At 49.5% G+C, this 26,991-nt stretch overlaps 1 protein-coding gene across 20 annotated transcripts in view; it reads left to right on the top strand.

The window, feature by feature from the left end:
• Nucleotides 1-26,991, top strand: part of EPB41L1 (erythrocyte membrane protein band 4.1 like 1) — a 127,019-nt gene that overhangs the window by 63,560 nt on the left and 36,468 nt on the right. For all 20 annotated transcript variants that reach the window (XM_060124832.1, XM_060124850.1, XM_060124849.1 and 17 more), the window contains 10 exons: nt 7,678-7,868; nt 8,748-8,912; nt 10,829-10,933; nt 11,540-11,582; nt 14,918-14,993; nt 20,416-20,634; nt 22,968-23,055; nt 23,579-23,731; nt 25,004-25,101; nt 25,370-25,545. In XM_060124832.1, coding sequence (XP_059980815.1) covers nt 7,692-7,868; nt 8,748-8,912; nt 10,829-10,933; nt 11,540-11,582; nt 14,918-14,993; nt 20,416-20,634; nt 22,968-23,055; nt 23,579-23,731; nt 25,004-25,101; nt 25,370-25,545 — 1,300 coding nt within the window. In that variant the 5' untranslated portion in view covers nt 7,678-7,691. The remainder of the gene's footprint in view (nt 1-7,677; nt 7,869-8,747; nt 8,913-10,828; nt 10,934-11,539; nt 11,583-14,917; nt 14,994-20,415; nt 20,635-22,967; nt 23,056-23,578; nt 23,732-25,003; nt 25,102-25,369; nt 25,546-26,991) is intronic.

The following is a 26,991-nucleotide window of genomic DNA, read 5'->3' as shown; positions in this document are numbered from 1 at the left end:
ACAAGGGGTACCCGCAAACTCACAGTGACAGAAGCTATTACCTCCCTTTGGCCTGAATGAACAGAGGGAGGGAATAGTGTTACCAGAATTCAGCGATGGCTGGGCCTGTGCAAGGAGCTGTCACAGAGGGGGGGGTTCAGCCACCACCAGAACCACAGGAAGGGCAGTTGGGAAGATATACCCCTGTCCCTCTCTGCTTCCACCCTCTGACCTCCTGCCAGTGACTCCCATTGGCCAAAGGCAATCAGAGGTTAGCAGGCAAGGGAGCTCAAAGGGTAGTCCAAGGGCTCATGCTCCCGCTTCTTTGAGCAGGGCATGGTTCTAGGGGTGCAGATGAGGACCAACAGCCCAGGAGATGGTTGTAGGGGGACGGGGAAGATGTACTCCCTGGTTTCCCCCAAAGAAAGAAGGATTATCCTGGTAACTCTGATCACTGAAAACATCATTCAGAGCAGAAGAATCTCACTTTCTGCCTAGCATTCTCTTTGTTTTGGTGTTTTCCACACGCTGTCCATTTCTTTCTCTCTCCACTCCTTCCTGCCATTAGTTCCTACCTGGTTCAGCATTCCCACAAACACCTGGGTAGAAGTCGTCAGTGTCTCAGCTTTAGAACAGAACCTTCCTGGCTAGGGAGTGATTGTTCATGACCATGGGCACTCGTGGCTGTGTGTGCCCCCATGCTGTTTCATTGCTACGTGTATGTATGCAAAGGCACACTTCCGGTACACATGTCGTAAACATCTGTGATATACTCTCCCTTGTCTTTAGCGTGACTGTAACTTTTGTGTTTCAAAGTCCTTTTGCTCTCTGAAACATCCTTGCTCTACACAGCCCTGCTCTGAAGTGGGAGGACAGGAGCTCTCGTCCTTATTTGACAAATAGGGAAACTGATGCTCAGAAAGGGGAAGTGACTCACCCAAGGCTCATCAGATAAGAAGTGGCAGAAATGAAACAAGAAACAGTGGTCCTGATTTTGAATTCAGCTCTTCCAAGTGTATTTGCCTTTCAATCTTGGGAAGTTTTTCCTTAGCCAGCTTCACCCCTGGGAGAAATTATTCAGCACGAACCCCCTGAGGCTGCTGAAATGTCATGTAGTGGGATGGACTTTGAAGCCAGAGAGACTTGGCACACCTTATGACCTTGGGCAAATCGGTAGACCTCTTTGGGTCTCTGTGTCCTCATCAGTAAAATCAGGAGGAAAATAATCAGGAGTTTGGATGGAAAAGTCAGCTGCGTAAGGTCTGATAAGTTGTCAGGACAGGCTGGCTGGCTGGTAGCCAGAAAGGCTCCCGAGGTGAATGCAGCCCAGGTCTCTAGACTTGTCTCATTGGTGTCCCATCCACCCATCACCCATGTGTTTTTCCATTTATCCATCTACCCATCCCTCTGACTCCAGACTCCCTGGGTTTGAATTCTGACACTATTTACTGGCTGCGTGATCTTGGGCAAGTTACGTCACTTCTCAGTGCTTTAGTTTCTTCTTTTGTAAAATGGAGATGTTAAGAGTACCTATTATAGGTTATTATGAAGATTAAATGAGTTAATTGATGTAACATGCTTAGATCAGTGCCTGGTAAATAGCAAACTCTATAAATGTTAGCTTTATTGTTGTTATTTATTAAGAACTGCGCTAAGCCCTGGGGAAAATGGTAAATGAGACAGATAAATTTTTTTTTTTTTTTTTTTTGGGCCACGCTGCACAGCTTGTGAGATCTTAGTTCCCTGACCAGAGATCAAACTCAGGCCTCCTGCAGTAGAAGCGCAGAGTCCTAACCACTGGATCGCCAGGGAATTCCTGAGACAGATAAATTTTTGTCTTTGTGGAGTTTATATTCTAGAGGAGAAATAGAAAGAAATAAGTCAGTCAGTCAATCAGTATAAGTTCCGTTTGTGAACTTATGAAAAAACCAAACCCGGCATGCTTGCTTCATGGGAACAGAGCTTCTGTTTGAGGGGCGATGAAAAATTTTGGAAATAGGTGGTAGTGGTTGTTGTACAACATTGTGAATGTAATTAATGCCCCTGAATTGTTACACTTAAAAGTGGTTAAAATGGCAAAAACAAAATAAAGCAAAACTGAAAAACCAGCTATAACCAAAAAAAATAGAAGGAGGGACCCACTTTAGACAGAGTGGTCAAGGAGCACATAGATTGAGATCTGAAAGGTGAGAGATGTCAAGAGCCAGGGGACAAGTCCGCTGTCCCTGCAGAGGGACCATTAAGGGCAACCCCAAGACAGGGGCAAGCCTGGCGTGGCTGAGGTGCAGACAGAAAGCCAGTGTGACACCGTCATCACAGTGATGGTGGCAATAGGGGTGGGGAAGTAGTGGGAGCTGAAGCAGGGGCTGTGTGCAGGGACTCGGAGCTTTGATAAAGAATTTCTGTTTTATTTTGATGGGAGGTCATTGGAGGTTTTAAAGAGGGCATCCAATGGAGGTTTGAAGAAATCCTTGTGGCTGCTCTGTGGAGAATAAACCCTAAGAGGGCCCGAGTGGCTACAGGGAGGCCATGGAAGAGGTAGGGCAGCCGTGCAGGCAGGAGCTGAGAGTGGCTTGGACCTGGACGGAAGTGGGGATGGAGAAAAAGAACAAATCCAATTTACTGGGCTCAGAGATGCTGAGTCATGCGAACCCTGGTGGGACAGCTTGATGTATAAACCGGTCGATTCATTTTTAATGAGAGATACAACTGCAAGCCAAGTGGATGTTGCCTCTTCTGGGCAAGGACACCCTCCCCCTTCAGGCCACCGAGATGGAAAGCCACAGTGTCTGAAGGCTGCTTAGTGACCCCGGAAGGCAAACCCGGGGATCCAGCCAGTGGTTGCAATGTTGAAGAGCATCAGAGGCTGACAGCCTGCTGAGCTGGCCCCAGAGGGGGCCAGGCAAGCATGCTGGGCCTCACTGGGCCCCTCTCTTCCAGACAGGGCTGGCGCAGGCACTGTCAGAATTTACCTCTCTGGCTGACCTTTCCCTTTTCTAATCCTGTGCATTTGGGTTTTCGTATGTTAGTGTCATCAGTTAGGCTTTGCCGGCCTCTGTCTCCCTCTATCCATCTGTTCTGGGTGGGCACGTCTTTTTTTTTGTTTTTTTTCTGGCCGCACCATGCGGCATGTGGGATCTGAGTTCCCCGACCAGGGATTCAACCCGTGCCCCCTGCGGTGGAAGCATGGAGTCTTGCCACTGGACCACCAAGGAAGGCCCTGGGTGGCCACTTCTAAACTCCTGCTTCGCAGACCACTCCCCACTCTGGCTTCCCATTACTGCTTGTAATTCTGGACCCTCTCAGGGTTGTTTTATTGGGTGCCGTCCTTATGTTATTTTCCTGAATCTCCATCACCCCCCTGAGAGGGAGGGAAGACTATCTCTGTTTTATAGGTGAGGTGACCTAGGCTCAGAGGAGTGAAGTCTCTTGCCCAAGGTCCCAGACTGAGCTAGTGGTGGAGCCGGGCTCCGTGTCTAGGTCTGACTGACCTGGGTCTGCCCCCTGCCTTGCTGCCCTGCATGGAGGGGTCCATGAGATGACTGTGTATGGGGCCTGGCCCGCAGTGGCTCAGCAATGGGAGTCTTGCCCTTTCCAGCAGAGTAACACTTCTGACTCTTGCAAAGCTGCCAGCCCCCATCCCCCCACCACACTCCTTCCCTTCTCCCTGATTCCAGCCTGTCCCTCCTGCCAGGCTGGGTGGAGCTCACCTTTATAGCCTTCTTGTTCCAAGGAGTCAGGATGTCAAGGCTCCTCCCTGTCCTCCGCACAGCCCTACTTATTCCCACATCTGGGCGTTTGCCCGCGTAGTGACTCAGCCCAAATGCCCTCCCTGCCATCTCCTGTCTAGATTCTCCCTTTTTTCAAAACCTAACTCCCTCACCCTGCACTCCCTACCCTCTAAGTCTTCTTTGGGAACTCCAGGCCATACTCCTGATCACCAGGTCCCAGAATCTTCTAGAGGCTGAAATGTACACTGGCAAATCGAAGTCACATCCTGGGTGAGTATCATCCTCCCGTGTTGCGATGAGCTCCACGGGAACCAGCACATGTCCCTCCGGGTCCCCTACGGTGCCTGGCCGGCTTGACCGCACAGCGGGCTCCATCAGTCTGTGCTGACCTGGGCCTGGGCAGAACCGTGCCCACGTGACTGGCTGTGGTAGAAGCCAAGGCCAGGTTCTTGGCTCGCTTTCTGTGCCCCAGTGAGAGAACCATGCCGTTATCCCTGGATTTGTGAGATACAGAAGGATCTCATCATAGGTTTAAAAAATAATAATGTGATTTTTCTTTTTAATTCATAACTTTTTTTAGAATTTAAACAGATTTTATTTATCCCTTTCTCATCCTGTCATACCAGGCCATGTGCATTGGAAAAATTTATTTTTTAACTTCTAGTTTTTTTAAATCATTCAAGAAATCTCCAAGTATAGTAGAAGAAAATGAGAACTACAGTGAAACAGAAAGAAGAAAAAAATGATTTGTAGACCTGCCTTCTAGAAGCAACCATAGTTAATATACTTGGCTGAAATTTCTGGAACTATATGTGTGCATTAATCAAAATAGGGTCAATCTGTACAAACTGTTGTGTATCATGCTTTTTCACTCTGGTGAAAATTTTCCATGATTCCATGATTTAAAAAAAATATATATATATTTATTTATTTGGCTGCATTGGGTCTTAGCTGCAGCACACGGGATATTTCATTGCAGCACGTGGGCTTCTCTCTAGTTGTGGCGCACGGGCTCCAGAGCTCATGGGCTCAGCAGTTGGGACACACGGGCTCTCCAGTTGTGGCGTGTGGGCTCTGCAGGGCGCAGGCTTAGTTGCCCCGTGGCATGTGGGATCTTAGTTCCCCAACCAGGTATTGAACCCACATCCCCTTCGTTGGAAGGTGGATTCTTAACCACTGGACCACCAGGGAAGTCCCTTCCATGATATATATATATATATATTTTTTTTTTAATTAATTAATTTATTTATTTATTTTTGGCTGCGTTGGGTCTTTGTTGCTGTGCGTGGGGTTTCTCTAGTTGCAGCAAGAGGGGCTACTCTTCGTTGCGGTGCACGGGCTTCTCATTGTGGTGGCTTCTCTTGTTGTGGAGCATGGGCTCTAGGCGCTCGGGCTTCAGTAGTTGCGGTACATGGGCTCAGTAGTTGTGGCTCGCAGGCTCTAGAGCGCAGGCTCAGTAGTTGTGGCACACAAGATTAGTTGCTCCACGGCATGTGGGACCTTCCTGGACCAGGGCTCAAACCCTGCATTGACAGGCGGATTCTTAACCACTGTTCCAACAGGGAAGTCCCACTCAAGCCTCTTTTGCTCTCTGTGTCTCACCTGTAAAAGAAGAGGAGAAGACTAATTATCTCAGAAGGCTTCCAGCTCCTTTCCTCTGAGGTTCTCCCAGCACCAGGCAGTCATGCCAGCAGCCTCTGCTGGAGACCTGGGTGGTGAAAGACTGGGATATTTATTTACGATTACTCTCCTGGCTATTTCCAAGATGATGCAGGCCCAGGGAAGGTTCAGAGAGTACGGGCTGAAATCAGACTGAGGCAGAGGTGGGAGTAGATGCGCTGGGCTCCCTGGACCCATGAGGGGCACGTGGATTCTGCTTCTCCCAGCACAAAACATACAGATTAGTCCATGGGTTCTGGTTTTTTTTTTTTTTTTTTTTTTGAAGCAAAATTAAGCAGGCATTTATTTTAAGGGCTCTTCCCTGTAAGCCTTATCTAGCATTATGGCTGGTATCCTCCAGTGAGGGCTTAGAAGAAAGCCAGAGCCAGGCAGATAGGTCTCAGTTTGACACCATGAGGCTGTGAGCCCCCCTGAGCAGCTCTTCTTGCTTTGAGCTCTGGCACAGAGTCAGCACTTAGTGTCATATAAGCAACAGAGAGCCTTTATTTAACTATGGCTTTAAATTATACCCTTAAAGCCCGGGGTAATGACGTGAGTGGAAAGCATTTTTGGGTGGGGTTAAGGCAATGTGGACCAAGACCTTCCCTTCCTCCTCATCTTCTTAACGGCGGCATCTGTAACAACAGACCCTCTCATCTGTGCTATGAACTCCAGCTTACAAAGTGTTCCACTCATTATCCACGAGGTGGGAATTGAGGATGCTCGTGACCTCTCTAGGGCCCTAGAGATGTTGGGTGGCTGAGTGGGGTGCTCAGGACCCCTGACTTTCTGTCCAGTGCCCCTTGCTTTGGGTGGGGCTGGTGGCCCCTGGAAGGCAGGGGGAGAAACTGAAGAATAAAAAGGAAACGTGGGGCTGGGGCTTGGAGCATGTGCACAGCCCAGGGTGAATCCTGTGTCTGTCTGTCTAACTGCCCATCCAAGGCCCCGTGGTGGGTGGGGTGAGGGAGGGACCTGCCAAGTCTCATCTGGATCTTTCTCATTTAGTATGATGGATTCGGAGGAAGGCTTTAGACTCAGGGGTGCGGGTTCCTGCTCATTTCTCTGTTACCCGGTTTTAGCTCCAAATTTCTTTTTTTTTGAGAGGTTTGTTTTGATCAATGGGGGTCAGAAATGGGTGCTTTTGCCTTCCTAAAAACAAACAAACAAACAACATGGGTTAAAAAAATATAGATGTATTTTTTAAATTATACAAGTAATTCCAAAGTGTATGAAGTAAAAAATGAAGCTCCCTCTCTTATCGCACCCTCTCTCTTTTTCCTCTATCTACTTCTGAATTATTAACCTCTCTTAACAGTTTGTTTCTCCTTTCAGACCTTTTACTACATGTGTACAAACACAAAGATGTATTGTTGAGGTTATTGGTATTTTTTTTAATATAAAAATGGGGCCATGCCATTCTTTCTTTCTCTCTCTTTCTTTCTTTCTCTCGCTCCTTTTCTCTCTTTGCAATTTGCTTATTCCAAAGAGCAGCTGGGCAACAGGTCCTTGATTCTCTGAAATCTCCTCACTTCCTGCTCTGAGGGGGAAATGATAAGAATAGTCGGTTGCAGAGATAATTTCTAAGTCCCTCACTTTTTGGATGAGTCCTAGTGAGACCAGCCGACGGCCCATTTGTGGCAGATGTGGAGCCCGAGTCCAGTTCGCCTGACTTTGACATCATCAGGGCTGTGCGTTTTTTAAGAGTACCTTCCTGCGTTATCCCTTTAAGTACATCCTGACAACATCCCTGTGAAGTCAGGGGGCAGGAATTATTGAGGCTTGGGGCATGAAGAGCCTTGTCCGATGTCAGGGCTGGAAAGGCCAGGAGCACAGGGCTCTTTGGGTTGAGTTCCATTTTATCCCACATTGACTGAGGGACTACCGTGTGCCAGGTGCTGTAGTGGGAGAGACAGCCTGGCCAAGGGCCTGCCTGGAGGTGGTCACTGACTGTCCCTGGTGCTCTTGGCAGAGTGGGGCCCCCTGGAGAGACTCTCCTTGCCCTTAGGAAGGGCCCTGATTCCAGACCTGGGCCAAGAGCTTGGAGTCCCTGAGGAGCTATATGGCACAAGGGTGGGTGGGGGTCTGTGACCTCGGCTGTTGCCACCGAGCCCTCACTTCTCGTGACTCTGTCCCCATCCTCACTTCCTCTGTCTCTCCCTCCCTCCCTCCTCCTTCTCTCTGTGGCTCTTTGTCCGTTTGTCTCCATCTGTTTCTCTCCACGTGTGGTTCCTGTGCCCCTCGCACCGTTCTGTCGCACCACTGCTGCCCCTCTCCCCCATCACGTGCTCTCTCCTTTGTGCCAATGCAGGCGTGCTGGTCACCATGACAACAGAGACAGGCCCAGATTCTGAGGTGAAGAAGGCTCAGGAGGAGGCCCCGCAGCAGCCTGAGGCAGCCGCTGCAGCTACTACCCCTGTGACCCCCGCAGGCCACGGCCATCCCGAGGCCAACTCCAATGAGAAGCATCCGCCCCATCAGGACGCCCGGCCTGCCGAACAGGTGTGTGCCTGAGAGCACGGGATCCCTCTTCCTGCCCAGCCAGTCCTCCAGAAGGGAGGCAACGGGGAAACTGAGATGTATTATTGACCCATTACATGCCAAGAACTGTGCAGGGGGCATAGTGTTCATTTCTATAATTAATTCTCTGAGACCTAAGAAGGTAACTATTGATTTCCCCATTTTACACCTGGGGAAACAGAGCCTCAGCAGGATGAAGTGAGTTACCCAAGTCACATTGCTATAATGCGACAGAAGTGCAAGTCAGATCTAGATCTGATTTTGAAAATCAGTGTTCTTTCAACCTTATTTTCCTATCCCCCAAGGCGGTCCATTCTAGCGGGGCAAGCCCAGGGTGACTGCAGAGCAAAATTCATCACCCTAAAAAGAGACAGAGGACTTGGGGGTTCATCTGGCCATTGAATTCACACCTCCCCGAATTCACAGCTGGACCAGAGAGAGCAGGGACTTGGCCAAGGTCATTGAGGGTGTCAGTGACAGAGTTAGGACTAGTGGGCAGGGCTCTGACCTCCCTTCCCTCCACTAGATCAGTCCCAGCCCCATGCTAGACCCAGTGACAGACTGAGGAGGAGGAGACCACGTCCTGATCACTCATGCACTGTTCTCGGCAGATAGGACAGCTCCCGCCTGCAGGGGAGCAGTGGACCCCTCGTATGAGCCCACCCATTGTACGCAGAAGCTCTGGCTCTCTTCCTGCACACACCCACCATTGACCGTGGTCACCTGGGGGGTCTTAGGGGACAGTGGTTCTCATTTTGGGGTCTGTCTGAGCCCCAGCTGCATCCTTATTGCATCTCATTTGGACGCAAAGCTATGGTTTCTAGCCCGCTGACTAAACCCTTCCCTTGGTTGGACCTGTAGAGCCTAGACATGGAGGAGAAGGACTTCGGGGAGGCCGATGGCCTGTCGGAGAGGACCACGCCCAGCAAGGCCCAGAAGTCGCCCCAGAAGATTGCCAAGAAATACAAGAGTGCCGTCTGCCGAGTCACTCTGCTCGATGCCTCTGAGTATGAGTGTGAGGTGGAGGTAGGGAGCACCACAGGCCCCGTCCTTGGTCGACCGTCCTGAGAGCCAGGACAGGCCTCTGTGCGCGCGCAGCCTGGGCCAAGCCAGAGGGCATCCACTCTTCAAGGAGGCCTGGACCGACTGCCGCGTCCTGGGGAGATGACGCAGCCAGCCCTCCTTTGCACAGATGGTGGCACTGAGGCCCGCAGAGGGCTCTTCTCATTGCAGATAGTGTTAGGCGAGGCACAGGGCTGGTGCCAGGAATCAGGGTGGCTGTACCTCGGCAAGGAGTCACCGTTTCGGGGCTGATCTGTAGCCTGGTAGGACCTGGGCTCTTTCATCTCACCCAGCAGACGCTGAGGTTTCAACCAGAATCATTTTCATGTATATAATGGGTGTGGAGAAGGCTTCTCCCTGTGAAGTACCCTATCCAGGGCACCAGGACAAACTGGTCACTCGAGGCTTCCATGGTGAGGCGTCCCCCAGGCATAGGGAGGTGGCCCATTGGAAGGACCCTCCCCCCCAGGCTGTGGAGACACTCTGTGGCATGGCTCTGGCCCACAGTGGGTGGCTGGGCAGACACCTCCTCTCTGGGGTCAGCCCTCCTGGTCCCACATGTAGCATCTCCCTTTCCTGTACAGGCTGGAACTCCCACCCGAATTCTAAGCTCTCACTCGCCCCCTTCGAGGTTCTGCCCCGGTCCAGGCACCATTCCTGGCCCATCCACGTGTATGGAAGAGTCCAGAGGGTGGCTTTACTGCTGAGAGTTACAGGACCCACCTCCCTTTCTCCCCCGATCCCTGGTCTTAAGGGACCGACTTCTGAGACCTGGGAGGCTGGCTCTGTCGTCTTTGCCGGGTTGGGTTTTGTTTTTTTTTTTAATGTTTATTTCTTCCATAGAAAGGTTGCAGGGTGGACATCTTGCCTACTCCTGGGCAAAACAAAGGGATATCTTCTCCCTCTTTCCTCCTGCCCATGGTGGCCCCAAGGTGCTGTTTCAGTTACCCTAGAAGAGTGGAAGGGTTTGGCCAAGGCCACTCTCTCTGAAGCTCTCCTCCAGGCTCAGGAATCCCCTGGTTTCCCAGCTGCTCCCCACATTCAGGCCTGGTGCCAGTCCCCAGTGACCTAGCCAGACCTTGCAGGGACCTCACCTGCTCCCTGGAGTCCGCTGCCTCTTTGGGTAGTGACGGCTTCGCGCGCCCCCTGCCCCGTGATCCCTTTATCGATGCTCATCCTCACCCCTGTGGGTTTGGGGTACCCAGCCAGGTTCTGGGCTTTGTCCTTCTGAATCCTCAGGCCCAGGTGGTGTTCAGAGAGGTACCACGCCTTGCTGATGGGAGTTGGGGGGAGAAGGTGGCTTGAACAGTGCTGCTTGCAGCTGAGGCTGATTTAGGCTCTGTGAGCCCCTGTGGAACCTCACTTGCTGCCTGGGTAGAGGTGATGCTCCCTTAGTGTAAGGGGAGGGGCCAGTGGAGGACAGTCATGCTGTGACCCTGAGTCCCAGGCCCTCCCCTCCTCCCCTGCCCATGTCCCTCACATGTCAGGTGGCTTGTCTCTTCCTCTCACACTCAAAACTCAGACTTTTGGTTTTCTGCTCCTTGGGTCCAACTTAGCCTGTTTCTCCTAATCACTGTACAGGAAGGAAAAATCAGTCACTCCCCGACCCCACTCTGGCTTTCCCCCAAGCAGGTCTGAGTTCTAGGAGGGCCCCAGGAGGGCTTGGAAGAAGGCAGTTGATGGGCTAGGCATTAGTGTCCCCCCAGGATTCCTTAGGACTTGGAGAGCAGAGCCAGGTGGGTGGCAGGAGTGCTGAGATCCTCCCCAGATGCTGGAAACCTCTTGCAGGTTTTCAGGTCGTCCTGGTGGAGCCTGGGGCGTCTCCCCGCCCCATGCTGAGGTGTGTTCCGGCCTCACGGCAGCTCTGCTCTTCTCTTCAGAAACACGGCCGGGGCCAGGTGCTGTTTGACCTGGTCTGTGAGCACCTCAACCTCCTGGAGAAGGACTACTTTGGCCTGACCTTCTGTGATGCCGACAGCCAGAAGGTGCCTGGACTGGGGAGCGGGGCTGACTGGAAGGCCTGCCCTGGGTGGTGGTGGGGTCTCTTCCCTTAGGCCCCCATTGGCCTGGCCACATCCCATGGCTTCCATCAGTCCTCAGATCTTCATTAGGTACCTTCTGTCTGCACGCCTCCAGGGTTCACCCTGCCCTGTCCATCCTCAGTTCTCTGTCTCCCCTGTGCCCCTTCCTTGGGGGCCTGCAAGTCAGCCCCAGATGGGTATCTGGAGAGCCGTGGCATGGCTTCCTGTGGGAGCTGAGGCACTCACCCCCCAGCCCCTCTTCCCCACCCTTGGGAAACTCCTGCCCGAGTTTCCTTCTTCCCACCAATCCCACTGCAGCTGCATTACCCGTTCACCATGCTGCCTCCAAGCACTGCCAGGCCCAGGGCCCCGGGTCCCAAACCCTGAGTGAAGCCAGGCCTCATTCCCTCACCTCCCAGTCCCGGGGGAAAGGACCCAGACAGCTCAGCCAGGGAAGGGTGTTCCCAGCTAAGGGGCTGTTGGCAGGCCATTTCGGGACGTTTCTCTCTCCTAACCCTACCCAAGTCCCCTCCTCCATCTCCCTCTAAAGAACTCTATCTTCTCCTACAGAACTGGCTGGACCCCTCCAAGGAAATCAAGAAGCAGATCCGGAGTGAGTGGCTTGCTGTGGTTGGAACTGGTAGTGGAAGGTGGCGGGGGGGGCTCCGGGCCTTGAGGGCCCTAGGTGCGCTGCTCCCTCCTCCTTTGGGAAGTGCGTTCGGACCCGTGAGTTCGTTTGCTGTGTGTGGCACATCTTGGGGAAGGCAGGGTATTGTTTTAGAGATGAGGAGCCTGAGGCCTGGACAAGAGGAGTCACCCAGCAGGTTAGCAGAGGGATCACAGCTGCCTTCAGGACGTCAGCCCTAGAAGGGACCTGCAGAGTCATCTAGGGCAAGGGGACAGACCGATGGCCTCAAAACAGCCACCTTCTGTCCAGGGCCAGTGCAGGCTTCGGTGATCAGTGACCTTTGACTCAGCTCAGAATCCTTGTCCCCACAGTACTCTAGGCCACTGCCAACTGAGAGGAGTGAATGTGTCCTGTGTTTAATGATGGGTGACCGAGGCCCAGAAAGAGGCAGTTGTTTACCCAAGATCACAGAGCGAGGTATGGGCCACGCCAGGTCTTGAGCCCTGGCCCCCTGGCACCATCCTGCACTCTTTTCAGGGCCTGGGTCAAAGACAGATGAGCAAGCCAAAAACCTGTCTTTTCTGGCCCAGAGGAAAAAAGGCATGTTGGGAGGGGGCGGGGCAGCCTTCCAACGCCAGAAGCGGGAGGTAGGTGGCCTCAGCCAGGGGGCATGCGGTGAGTGGGGACTTGGAGCCTAGAGGCAGTGATGCCTCCACTGGGGGCTCCTCCCCTTGGCTGTGCTTGGGCTTCCTGGTCCCCTGGCTGGAAAGCTAGAGCCAAGCCTGTTGCCGTGACAGCAGGCAGCTGGGCCTAGGGATGCCAGCTGACTATGCAGGAGGGGGCTTGAGGGATGCTTTCTGTAGCCTCCTGTAAGTTGGAGATAGAGGCAGGCTCACGGACAGAGCCCCCCTCTCTGGGTCCAACAGGGTCCTAGGCCTGGCCTTTTTGCTGTCCCCAGGAACCCCAGTCCAGCTGGGAGGCCTGGCTCTCATGCCTGAAAGAATCAGAACACACACAGTGGCTGAGAGTGTTTGAGAAGGACCAGGACCTTAGAAAAGAGAAGCTGCTGACAGAATCTTTGGGTCTCGACTCCCTTCCCAGGGCAAGAAGTGATCCCCTTGGGTTATGAAGGAGCAGGGCTTCCTCCTTTATTTAGTAAAGCCACAGTCTCTGTTCCTACCCCTGCAGTCTCCACCCACTCACCCCAGTTCTGGCTTCTGGGGCCCCCACAGAGCAATTTTTTACCCACTTTCTTGATTTGTGACAACTCCAACCTTCTGAAGGTGGCGCCTGAGTCCTTATGTCCTGGCCTTCAGAGTTGGGTATATTTCCTCCCAAATCTCAGGGCCCATCACCTAGGGCACTGGGGGCAATTCCTCCACCTCTCTGGATTCCCGCATCTCCCTAGCACATGGATTAGTAATTACTGCCTCACTAGGTGGGGATGAAGGTTCAGTGATGTGAGTGTGGACAACAGCCAGCACATAGTAGGTGCTTCACATAGTAGGAGGCAATCTGGTGTGATGGTTAAAAGGACAGATGCGGGAAGCAGACTGCTTGGATTTGAATCCTGACTCCGTCACTGCTTCTCGTGTTATTTAATTGCTCTGTGCCTCATCATCTGTAAAGTGGGGGTAACCCTTATCTTTAGGGTTGTTGTGAGGGTTAAATGAGTTATTAGGTGTTCAACACCTAAAAGGTGCCTGCCCATAGTAACACCCAGTTTGTATTAGCCATTATTATTATTATTATTAATTATTACCATTATTCTCTCGCTCTCTTTTTTTCTTGGCTGTGCTGTGCGGCTTGTGAGATCTCAGCTCCCCGGGATTGAACCCCTGTCATGGCGGTGAAAGCCCGGAATCCTAACAACTAGGCCACCAGGGAACTCCCCCATTGTTATTCTTGAGACAGGGATTGTTTCCCCTTGAGGCTGCTGTTTCCAAGGAGTCAGCTGCAGTCAGGAGCCTAGGTTGTGGAGTCATATGATCAGAGGCTAGACCTGTTTTCTATCGCTGACTAGCTGGGTGATCCTGGGAGAATGACTTAACCTCTCAAAACCTTCATCTATTCAAAGGAAAGTCTACCTCAGGATCACTATAAAGATTAAATTCCAAAAACACGTGTAAAGTTCTTAGCAAGCCAAGCGACCAGCACTTAGTAAGTGTTGGAGACATGACAGCTGTAGGGTGAAGATGGTGGTGCCTGCAGGGACAGGATGGTAGTGATGGCACGGCCTCCAGCCCTTCACGTCCACAGCCCTGCCCTGGATGGGCCTCTCTTTCTCACTTTGTCAGAGGTCCCTTTAGAGCATGGAGCCCAAAATGTCCCAGGGGTGGTCTGACCGTTGTTCTGGATTATGGCCTTTCATCAAGGCCTCCTCCCTCCCCCCCTCTTCTTAAGTGGTCATCCCTCTTCTTGGTTTGCAGAGCTTGTTTCCAGCCGAAACCGCAGCGTTTATTTTTCTCTACCTTGTAAATGTGTACCACTGATTTTTCATATCTAAACGTGGAGGTTAACATTTATCCCTGTGAAATGTTCTTTGTTACTTTTAGCCCATTATATTCGCTTTTGGGTCTTGTTTATAATCCAATTCTGCCATCTGAGATGGAGTCACCATTATATAGGGCAGAGTTTTGCAACATGTTTTCTGAGAAACTTTAATCTGGAAGGATGCCCTGTGACAAATAGATGCAACAGGTCAGATGGATTTTGGGAACTCTTGAATGCATGTCCCCCTTCAAGAGGTGCAATGCACAGTAGCAGAGTGAGGGCTCTGAGAAGTCCAAAGTTAGGAAACCTGTTTAATGTGGTATTTTCTAGATTAATTATCTTCCCATTGATGTCCTGGGGCACAGACTTTGGTGTAGAGGGAAGAGCATGGGCTCTGGATCCAGGTGGCCTGGGTCTGAACCTCAGCATTGCCACTTCCTAGCTTGTGACCTTGGACTGGCCACTTTACTGCCTGGGCCTCACCGTCCTCATTTACAAAATGGGGATAATCATTATCAAGGACTTACTTACAGGGATGTTGTGAGGTTTAATGAAGCAATGTTTGTAAAGTAATTAACAGCATGTCTGGCATGCACCATTGTTTTCTTTCTTTCTACCTTCCTTCCCATTGCTAGTTCACAAGTCTGTTAATCTGGGCCTCAGTCTCCTCATCTGTCAAGTGGGAATAATGTGCCAGCCTCTCTTATTGGATTGTCCTAAGATGATTGTTATGGGAAGACTGAAAAACTGCCCATGGCATGGTGCATCTGGGCCACCCACGGGGGAGATGGGGCCTCTCTGATCTCTCCTCCATCTTTTCCTCTCAGGCAGCCCCTGGAATTTTGCCTTCACAGTCAAGTTCTACCCCCCTGACCCTGCCCAGCTGACAGAAGACATCACAAGGTGAGGGCTGGGGAGGGGTGGTGGTGGAGGGGGATGGACACAGAGCCCTGGGAGACACAAAGTGGTATATGGGTACATGATGGCAGGTGCAAACCCAGATGCCTACTGAGGCCAGGCAGACAGCATCAACAAGGGAAGCCAAATCAGTGCAAGAGAAAGTGATGCAAACAGAGTGGTCGATGGCAACTGACCCTTGACTTCAGAGGGGGAGGTGTCACAGGGAACAGTGGGGCTCAGTGTGAATTCAAGAGGACAGATGCTGCTTAAAACAGTTGCCGTTCTGCTCGGGCAGTCACTGCCATGTGGGAATCAGGCCTGATAGTTGGAGTGAAGCTAGAGATTTGAGAGTAAAATCCACACTTTTTAAATATTGGCGACTAATTTAAACTCTTCAAAAGCATGGGGTGGGCCATCTCTGGGTAGGATAAAGCAGACATGTCTGAAGGTCGATGTGCTGGCTGGACCGCCAGGTTTTAACTTTGGGGATAGGAGGGATTAGAACACAGATGCCTTTGCAAGTGGGAGTTTGGTCCTGTGTGCTACTCTGTGCACATGGCAGGCGAGTGGGAGTCAAATGAGGCATGTGACCACCCCAGGGAGGCAAGCCCAGGCTGCTGGGGTGAACGTGGATTGTAGGTGCAGGCCTTGTGCCTCAGTGCCAGTAGATAACAAGGCTTAAAGATTAGAAGGGGGTGCAAAGCATCTCTCAGGATGAGAGCTTCCACGGGGCTCATCCTGCCTCTGAAATCCAAAACAGGGAGGGGCCTTTCTCTTTATCTAAGCCCCTTCCAAAGAGATAGTCTTACTTTACAATATCCTGGGGCTGTGTCATCCTTGTGCTGGGCCCTAAACACCCACCAACCATAGGATGTGGCTTGGAGTTATTCCTTCGGCAGGAGAGGGAGCTACTAAGCCATCCTCTGTCTCCCATTGGGTCCCTTCTTAATCTCTGCCATTTGCCAGGCAATGGGCCAAGGTCAAGATACGGACTCTGGCCTTGGGAGATAAAACAGATATCCCTGGAATAGATGAGACCTGAGGCCTTGGCCTCATTAGCCCCGCTCTAATCCCTGAGGTCAGCTTGGGGCCAAGGTGGCAGCAGCAGGGTCTAAACTTCATTCCCGAAAGGGCTGAGAGCTTTAGACCAATACAGCCCCCATCCCCTGGTCTTGCCCACTGGTGCCTCTCCTCTTTGTGCTGGTCCCTGGACATTGGGCCTCTAGGGACACCAGGAAGGAAGTTAGCCCTGCCCGGTGTGGCTGGCCTCAGAGGATGGGGTGGTAGTAGCAGCTGATTTAGTCAAAAATATTTAGAACCCAAATAAACTGGTCAGAATGACAAAGTGACTGAAATGAAAGACTGATCAGTGTGTTTGGTAATGATTTCTGAATTTGGAGACTTTTGAATGATATGCTTATAAGCCCACACTCGATGCCTGTAATGTTTGAGCAGCTGCTGGCTCTGAGCCTCTGCCGTGGCTCTCAGCACACACTGAGGCCACATGTATTGTGCTTTTGGCCAGAGCTTCAGTTCTGACTGCAAAATAATGTCGTGGAGCAGTAAAAACTATACTAAGTAAAAGCCACTTAAAAGGAAAAGAAACAAGTCATTGGAAAAAAAACTGGTGAAACATAGCAAAGTGGGAAAGGAGGTATTGTAGGCTGAGCGTGAACTGGAATATTAAAAAAAAATTACACAGTAACTTAAAAAGCAATAAAAAGTGCTTTGAAATGGTTCTAAAAGTTGTAAAATCATCCAGGTGTGCATGAAAGTTACAAAAAAAATCATGGCCTAGTGGTTGGAAATGTTTCTTTTAAACCAATTTGGACAATTCATTTAGAGCTGGAGCCAAATAAAAAAGTTTTGAGAAAACATTGGCAAACAGGTTAGTCCAGACAGTGGAATATGGTGCAGAAGTTAAAATGAATAAAGGGGTCACGTGTACTGACATGGGAAGGGCTCTAAGGCACATAGTTGGGAGTGAAAAAGCAAGCTGTGTGGTCAGATATAGCATTTGATAACATTTACATGGTAAAAACACCCATGAACCAAAACTACATGCATTTTAAAAAATTTATTTTATTGAAGTATAGTTGATTTACAATGTTGTGTTAATTTCTGCTGTACAGAAAATGATTCAGTTATATATACATATATACATATTCTTTTTCATATTCTTTTCCATTATGGTTTATTATAGGATATTGAGTATTGTTCCCTGTGCTATACAGTAGGACCTTGTTGTTTATCAATTCTATATATAATAGTTTGCAACTGCTGATTCCAAACTCCCATTCCATCCCTCCCCCACCCCCTCTCCCCTTTGGCAACCGCAAGTCTGTTTTCTATGTCTGTGAGTCTGTTTCTGTTTCATAGATAAGTTCATTTGTGTCATATTTTAAATTCCACATGTAAGTGATATCATGTGATATTTGTCTTTCTGTTTCTGATTTACTTCACTTAGTATGATAATCTCTATTTGCATCCATGTTGCTGTAAATGGCAATATTTCATTCTTTTTATGGCTGAGCAATATTCCATTGTATATATGTACCACATCTTCTTTATCCACTCATCTGTCGATGGACATTTAGATTGCTTCCATGTCTTGGCTAATGTAAGTAGTGCTGCTGTGAACCTAGGGGTGCATGTATCTTTTCTAATTACAGTTTTTTTCTGGATATGTGCCCAGGAGTGGGATTGCTGGATCATATGGCAACTGTATTTTTAGTTTTTTGAGGAACTTCCGTACTGTTTTCCATAGTGGCTGCACCAATTTACATTCCCACCAACAGTGTAGGAGCGTTCCCTTTCTGCCACACCCTCTCCAGCACTTGTTATTTGCAGACTTTTTAATGATGGCCATTCTGACCGGTGTGAGGTGGTACCTCATTGTAGTATTGATTTGCATTTCTCTAATATTTACCGATGATGAGCATCTTTTCATGTGCCTATTTGCCATCTATATGTCATTTTGGAGAAATGTCTATTTAGGCCTTCTGCCCATTTTTTGATTGGGTTGTTTTGTTTTTTTTTGTTATTGAGTTGTATGAGCTGTTTGTGTATTTTGGAAATTAAGCCCTTGTTGGTTACATCATTTGCAAATATTTTCTCCCAGTCCGTAGGTCTTTTTGTTTTGTTTATGGTTTCCTTGGCTGTGCAAAAGCTTGTAAGTTTGTTTAGGTTCCATTTGTTTACTTTTGATTTTATTTCTATTGCCTTGGGAGACTGACCTAAGAAAATGTTGGTACGATTTATGTCAGAATGTTTTGCTATGTTCACTTCTAGAAATTTTATGGTGTCCTGTCTTGTATTTAAGTCTTTAAGCCATTTTGAGTTTATTTTTGTGTATGGTGTGAGGGTGTGTTCTAACTTCATTGGTTTACATGCAGCTGTCCAACTTTCCCAACACCACTTGCTGAAGAGACTGTCTTTTCCCCATTGTATATTCTTGCCTCCTTTGTCGAAGATTAATTTACCATAGATGTGTGGGTGTATTTCTGGGCTCTCTATTCTGTTCCATTGATCCATATGTCTGTCTTTGTGCCAATATCATGCTGTTTTGATTACTGTAGCTTTGTAGTATTGTCTGAAATCTGGGAGGGTTATGCCTCCTGCTTTGTTCTTTTTTAAAAAAATTGTTTATTTATTTATTTATTTTTGGCTGCATTGAGTCTTCATTGCACTGTGCGGGCTTCCCATTGCAGTGTCTTCTCTTGTTGCAGAGCACGGGCGGGCTTCAGTAGTTGTGGCTCATGGGCTGTAGAGTGTAGGCTCAGTAGTTGTGGCGCATGGGCTTAGTTGCTCCGCAGCAGGTGGGATCTCCCCAGACCAGCGCTCTAACCCATGTCCCCTGCACTGGCAGGTGGATTCTTAACCACTGCCCCACCAGGGAAGTCCCTCCTGCTTTGTTCTTTTTCCTCAGGATTACTTTGGCAATTCTGGGTCTTTTATGGTTCCATATAAATTTTAGGATTATTTATTCTAGTTCTGTGAAAAATGTCATGGGTAATTTGATAAGGATTGCATTAAATCTGTAGATTGTTTTGGGTAGTATGGCCATTTTAACAATGTTAATTCTTCCAATCCAAGAGCATGGGATATCTCTCCATTTCTTTGAATCACCTTCAATTTCCTTTATTAATGTTTTACAGTTCTCAGCATATAAGTCTTTTACCTCCTTGGTCAGGTTTATTCCTAAGTATTTTATTTTATTTTTGATGTTATTTTAAAAGGGATTTTTTCAGCAATAATGGAGCTTCTGCATGTAGAGGATTGGTAACTTGTTCCATGGTGGCAAGAAAGAAGTCTTTTTTTTTCTTGCTGTATAACGTTTCAGTTTTAATAATTTTGAAGCACTTGGATGCATTCAGAAATTAAAAATAAAAACCGTTGATTAAAAAAATAAATAAAAGGGATTTTTTTTTTTACATTTCCTTTCTGATATTTTATTGTTAAGCGTAAAGAAATGCAGCCAATCTCTGTATGTTAGCCTTGTGTCCTGCTGTCTTGCTGAATTCATTTGTCAGTTCTAGCAGTTTTTGTGTGGCGTCTCTAGGGCTTTCTATATGTAGTATCATGTCGTCTGCGTATAATGACAGTGTTACCTCTTCCCTACCAATTTGGATACCTTTTATTTCTTTTTCCTGACTGATGGCTGTAGCAAGGACTTGAAATACTATGTTGAACAGAAGTGATGAGAGTGGGTATCCTTGTCTTGTTCCAGATTTTAGAGAGAAGGCTTTCAGCTTTCACTGTTGAGTATTATATTGGCTATGGGTTTGCCATAAGTAGCTTTTATTATGTTGAGATATGTTCCCTCTATACACAGTTTTATAAGAGTTTTTATCATGAATCGATGTTGAATTTTATCAAATGCTTTTTCTACATCCATGGAGATGATCATGTGAAAACCACATGCATTTCTATATGTCCATGGAGGAAAAAGGTCTAAACACCACAGGGATAACAGGAGTGACCTCTGGGGGAGGGAGTTAGGACTGAGAATGGACATCAAGAGGAAATTTAGAATTATCTCTAAAGTTTACATTTTTCCCACAATAAGAGTATATTAATAGTATAATTAAAAATACATCACATTTTCAAAAAATGGTTAAACCAGCAAAGCAGTCCTAATTTAGCTTGAAAATGAGTTAGAAATCGAAAATGTTCCTATAGTAGGAAAAATCCTTCAAACTTAGAAATGAACAAAAATGCTTAACGTTGCCCGAAATGTTACATAACCATCTTCTAGGATACACCCAAAGTATTAACACACGACATGCCAGTGTCTGGGAACATTTCTCTTCTGCTGCGCTGAGCGTTGATCAGTTGGTGCTGATGGATCGGTGGGCAGCTGTGCTTGGGGGAATCTAGGGAGGGAGTGGCCCCCGTGCCCATGCCAGCTCTCCCCTATGTCCAGATACTACCTGTGCCTGCAGCTGCGGGCGGACATCATCACAGGCCGCCTGCCCTGCTCCTTCGTCACGCATGCCCTGCTGGGCTCCTATGCCGTGCAGGCTGAGCTGGGTGACTATGATGCTGAGGAACACGTGGGCAACTATGTCAGCGAGCTCCGCTTCGCCCCTAACCAGACCCGGGAGCTGGAAGAAAGGATCATGGAGTTGCACAAGACGTACAGGTGAGAGGGCCTCCGCCCAGCCCTCCCCTTGCTCCTTGCCCTGTTGGCCAGAACCTTCCTGGCTAGGCCACCGGATCGTATGCTGTAAGTACCCCACCTGGCTCTGCCGTTGACGTGAGGTGTGTCTGAGAGCACATCATCTCATCAGATGGGAATGATGGTAACTTGCTATGTGACCTTAAATGACTGCTTGGAACTTCAGGTTCTTAAGCTCTTGTACTGGTATGGTAATTCCCTGTCCTTGGCCTCTGAGAATCGGTCTCTTTAACTGCCAATTGGAGATGATAATAATGATTGTGTGTCCCTGGGTAAGTGTCCTGATGTCTCCGGGCATAAAGTTCAAAAGTTTACATTCTAAAGCCAGACCATCTGGTTCACCTTTTGGCTTTGTCTGTTTCTAACCGGAGGATCTCGGGCTGGTCATTTCACTTGCCTGTGCTTTAGTTTCCTCATTTGTTTAATGGGGGCGCTAATAAAACCTATGCTGTAGGGTCCTGGAGGGGCTAAATGGTGCATATTAGAGACACACTGCATGGTGGCTATTACTGTTGCTCTGTGATTTGAGGGGTTGGGTAGTTGATTGTGCAGTGGAAAGCAGCTTGTGCCAGGAGTTAGAAGATAGTTAACTGGTTGTGTGATTAGGTGCTGGGTATTTAACCCATCAGCCCCATTTGTTACCTGTATAAGGACTAATAAGGACTTAGATTATCAGTGTTTCTCAACTACTGGTATTCGGGGCAGGAGAATTCACCGTGCAGGATGTGTGGCATCCCTGGGCCCCAGGCATTAAATGCCCATAACACCCCCTCAGTCATTGTAACAACCAAAATGCATCCCCCATTTCCAAATCCCTGCCGTGAGGGTGATACCCGCGCCCTGGGGGGACCCTTGGAACTAAACGATCCTTTTAAGCTGGAAGTACTTTGGACTCTAAGTCCAGGCTTGTCAGGGGAACCCAATGTGATAAATGACGTGGAAGTGCGTTGTAAACTGTAAAGTGCTATGCATGTGGGAGGGGGTATGGTGATATTATCACATTGCTAATAAGGATGGAGGGAGTGAGCAGGGTTGCGCCCTGGGGAGAGAGGCCATCTGGAGAGAGGCCCAGGTCCAGAGGTGGAGGGATCATGGACGTGGGGAAGAAAGCCTGCTGGGGTGTGATGGGACACGAGGTCTGGGTGGCAAATGTGTCTCTCAGAGACTTGCACACCAACTCTGATTGGCTAGTAACGGCTGCTGTTGTATTGTGTTGAGCAGGATACTGAAACCGTGCAGCCGGTTAGCAGTGTCTGCCTGGGTTCTTTGTCATCCCTGTTGCAGGCAGCAAGGTGTGTTAGGGATTCGCAAGAGTCCTAATAATTCAGAGGGGGAAGTTCAGATCAATATGGGCTGGAGAAATCCTAACGGCCATCCCTTCAGCTGTAACAGCTCTTTTGACATAAAGCAGATGGACTTCCAGTGTCCAGGTATTCTGCACAAAAGCTCCCCGAGGTAGACAGAGCACAGGAAGCTGAGGCTATGAGACAGATGTAAACGAAGTGGCTGGGAACGTGAACCATGGAGCCACATTGTCTGGATTCAAATCCTGACTTTGCTACTTAATAGCTGTGTGCCCTTAGGCAAGTTATTCAACCTCTCTGTGCCATAGTTTCCTCATCTATAAAGTGGGAATAGCAATATCTACCTTATAGTCCTGTTATGAGGATTCAAATGAATTAATACATGTAAAGTGCTTGGAACAGTAACCAGCATGTAGTACTCAATACATGTTACTCAGTAAATGCTGTGAGAGTGTAGTTTCCTGGCAGCCAAAGCCAAGAAGGAACTTGATGAGTTACGTAACTCTTCTTTTCAGAAAGGAGAGAGATTCCTCCTTTCCTCAAGGGCGATTAAGTGGTTTCTGATACAAAGTTCTGTGAAAAGTAGCCTTTATGGGTAATAAGTTAGGAGCCCCGGGTGATAACGATAAGCAGTGTCATCCACAGTGGTTTCACTGTCGTGGAGAAACAGAATTTATGGCCCCCATTTAATCCAGTGGCAGAATGAGGCAAAAACCTGGACTCCCGGCTGAGGCCTTGAACGCTTCCTGGAGAAAATAAGGCTGGACCTGAGCTTTGGCAGGAGATGAGAGTTCAGTGGACTGAAGCGGGGGCTAGGGGTGCACTGTCCGGCACTGAGAGCAGAGGTGAGGGACCGGGGAGGCCCAGCCGCACTCCTGCTCCAGAATGCTTGCCTTCCTGGAATCACAGGTTCTGCTCACGGTCATCTTCGGCTGGCAGGACTCAGGCCTTGGTCCTTCCACCGGCCACCAGCGATCACTTTCTTTCCCTTAGGGGCATGACCCCAGGAGAAGCAGAAATCCACTTCCTAGAGAACGCCAAGAAGCTTTCTATGTACGGAGTAGACCTGCACCATGCCAAGGTATTGCTGGGTGCCAGGGTTCCCCTAGGTTCTGGGGCATGCTTCTGAGGAGCTACCAGGGTCTTCTGGAGGGCTTGGTGTGCCGGACTCTGTGCTACCTCCAACCTGAAGCCTTTTCTCTTCTCATTTCTCATAACTTGACCTTCCATAACCCTTTATTTCCCCATGATCCTTATTAATTTCTCCTTATATTATATTTATTGATGAATCTGTCTGTGCCACCGCTAGATTGAGAGCTTCATGAGGGAAAGACATAGGCCTTAACTTATTTCTGTATCCTGAGCATATAGCATATGACCTAGTATGCATAGGTACCCCTGACTGTTTGCTGGGTGAAAGAATGATTGAGTGATTGATAGAGAAAATGATTGAACAAGTGAGTGGGTGAATAAAGGACAAAATGAATGAACAAATGGCTCTGTGGGGCTCCAGCATGGAAGCTCAAACCCTGCTCCTGAGGGCTCATTACAAGCAGAGCTCAGAATGGGGTTTTGGGGTCATTCCACGGTCCCTTCTCACACAGGACTCCGAGGGCATCGACATCATGTTAGGAGTCTGTGCCAACGGCCTGCTCATCTACCGGGACCGGCTGAGGATCAACCGCTTTGCCTGGCCCAAGATTCTCAAGATCTCCTACAAGAGGAGTAACTTCTACATCAAGATTCGGCCTGGGGAGGTGAGCCTGCCTTGGAACTCCCTTCTTCACCAGGATCAGCTAAAACGGAGGGGACCCAGGCAGCTGGGCCTGGGTTTTTTCCTACCCAGGATACATGGATGGAGGTGCTGGGTGCTGGGTGGGGAGACAGTCCTCTTTTGCTGGGGCTCTCTGCATAGACCTTGCACTCTAGGTATGTGCCTGCGCACACGCACACACACGCACACACACACACACACACACACACACACACACACGGGAATATACGCATAAAGAAAACCGCATATATTCAGGTTATATAGATCAGGGGATGTTATGTCCATGTCCCTGATTTGCTTACATGTGGTACTCATACGAAGATACACACAGACACACGACTACACACACATGCAAACATGAACATGCCCACCCTCCACATCCCGCCCATCACAAAGTCCGCTTGGTTCTACCTCTAAAATAAATGCAAGCCCGTCTGCTTCTGTCCCTCTGTCCACTGCACCAGCCACCGTCTCTCCCCTCCATCCCTACACTGTCCTTCTCACTGGTCCCCCGGCCTCCACTGCCACTCCAGGCCATTTTCCTCATAGCTGCTGGAGAGAGCTTAAAAGTCCCTTGCATCAGTTCATGTCAAACCCACCCCACTCCCACTCCTCACTTGAACCTTCTGAGAGCTCTCCTTAGCTCTTGGACTCAAGTCCTAACTCTCTCTGGCCACCTGCCTCTCCCACGTGCCTCTGCCCCGCTGCCCCACGCCCACGCCCACGGGCACTCCAGCCCCTTCACCCTTCTCTGAGATCCTTGAATAAGCAAACTCTTTCCTGCCCGAGCCCTTTGCATTTGTTGTTCCCTCCACCTGAAATCCTCTGCCCCACCTTCTCACATAGCTTTGGTTCCTTTCCCATCCTCCAGTTCTCTGCTCAGAGATCCCCTGTGTAGAGGGCGTTCCCTGATCACCCTTTCTAAAGTAGCGCGCCTGCATTCCCTGTCACATCACGCATCTCTATCCATTCCTTTGTGCCCTTATCAGTATCTGAGATGAGCTTGTTTACCCATTTATCATCCCCCCCCCCCCACCACCAAGAATCTTCTGTCTTGGTCACCCTGGTGTCTCTGTTGCTTAGCTCTGGATCTGTCACAGAGTAAGGGCTTAATCCAGGTGATTGATTAAATGAATGAATAAATGAACAAACAGGCCAGAGTCATACAGGCCTGAGAAAGAGGTTCAGAAAGGATGGACTGGTGGTGAGAGTGGGCCCAGGCCTTCCTTCTGACCCACCCTCCCTGGTTTTGCAGTATGAGCAGTTTGAGAGCACGATTGGCTTTAAGCTCCCAAATCACCGGTCAGCCAAGAGACTGTGGAAGGTCTGCATTGAGCACCATACGTTCTTCCGGTGAGCCTGCCCCTGGGGTGTGGTAACAGGGGCTGAGGCCGAGGCTGTGAGTGGATGTGGGTAACGGCTGTGTTTTGTCAGTAGGAGGAGTTAGTAGGGACTCTAGGAAAGCCCTCCTCCTCCTCTTTCCCCAAGTCTCTCACCTTCTGGACCACTTAGAGTTGTCGTAGGTGGTGGGACAGCGGGACGGAAGGCCGGCTGTAGTCCAGCCTTGGGCCTGGCGTTGCGCATCTGATCCTCTCTCCTTGCTTCCATCCCTCCCCTGCAGGCTGGTGTCCCCTGAGCCCCCACCCAAGGGCTTCCTGGTGATGGGCTCCAAATTTCGGTATAGTGGGAGGACCCAGGCACAGACCCGCCAGGCCAGCGCCCTCATCGACCGGCCCGCGCCCTTCTTTGAGCGTTCCTCCAGCAAACGGTACACCATGTCCCGCAGCCTTGACGGAGGTATGTCCCACGCTGGAGGTGGCGGGGAGAGTGGCGTGTCGAGGGGGATGGGAGCATGCCGGGTCCCGTAGAATGAGCAGTGGAGGCGGTAAACACATCACAGCTGATTTGCACCAGGCATGGTGGCCCCAGAGCACTGCTGCATCTGGGGACTCTCCGTGGGTTAGTCTAGCCGACGGTACCACTTCTGCTGGAATGTGACACTGACACTCTGGGCTTCTCACAACTTCCCTGAGTCGCGGCCTTTTGGGGTCCCAGGTCCAGCCATATGGTTTTCTGGGCCCCCTTCCCGAGAAGCTCAGCAGTTCACAGCCTGTCACCATTCTGGAATGGTATATTGTAACTGCAGTGTGGAGCTGGTGATGCCTTACTGGAGGCGAAGGAGTTGTTCCCAATCATTTTTTTGGTTGCACTGGGCTCTGGGCTGATTGACATCTAACTGCATGTTAGTCTCCACTGCCCCCGTGTCTCTTGAGTTGATAGGTGCCCTGACTATTCATGAGAATTGGCCATACATTGCCCTGTATCAAGCAGACCAGGGCTTCTCAAAATGTGGCATCAGAACCAGCTGTGAGCTTGTAAACTTGAGAAGTCCCAAGGCCTTTAGGTAAAAATCCTACTAACTCGGCACCCTTTAGGGCCCAGAACTCTCCCAGGACATGCTCACCAGTTTATAGGAGGGGGTCAGAAGCCGCATGGGGCATTGGGAGTTAGGCAGAGTTAGGGCTCAGCCTTGATACTCACCAGTTGCTCCACGGATGCAGGAGGTGGTCCATAAATATTTGAATGAAAGCATGGGAGGCCTTGAGCAGCTTAACTCCCCTGGGCCTATGTCTTCTTCTGCAAAATGAATAATACCTACTTCATTGTGTTATAGGGAGAACTGAACAAGTAATACCTCTACCACACCCAGAACAGTTCATGGCACATAGTAGGACCTTAATAAATTGTAGGACCACTAATAAATTATTATTGCTCTTAGGTTTGTAGGGGGTAGCTTGAAGGTAGGAGATGGGGACTTTGGTGGGGGACCAGCAGATGCTCCCAGAACATATTGGGGCTGGCCTCCAGGCAAGGCAACAAATATTTTCTTAGTGTTAGATGTGTGCCAGGCCTTGTGTTAGGTCCTGGGTACGGTTTTTAGTATAAGTATGGCCCTTTCCTTTGAGGAGCTCACAGAATAGTAGGTTTGTCAGCGTTCAACATGATTCAGCTGGTGGGAGAAGTGTGTACAGAATACAGAGCAGCCCTGTGGAGACAGGGTTGGGCTAGGGTCTTGAAGGATGCTTAGGAGTTTGCCAGGGGATCAGGAGAGTCTGATATGTTTCCAGTAGTATGGAGGTGAGTCCCGCCCCAGGACTCCCTGGCCGTGTTCGGAGGACATGCAGTTTTGCAAGGGTCCACCTGGGGCTCAGGAAGCTCCCTATTCTCCTTGAGTAGGTACAG

The sequence above is a fragment of the Lagenorhynchus albirostris genome, chromosome 15 (assembly GCF_949774975.1).
Source record: "Lagenorhynchus albirostris chromosome 15, mLagAlb1.1, whole genome shotgun sequence".
Classification (NCBI taxonomy): domain Eukaryota; kingdom Metazoa; phylum Chordata; class Mammalia; order Artiodactyla; family Delphinidae; genus Lagenorhynchus; species Lagenorhynchus albirostris.
This window is presented reverse-complemented; position numbering and strand designations above follow the sequence as displayed.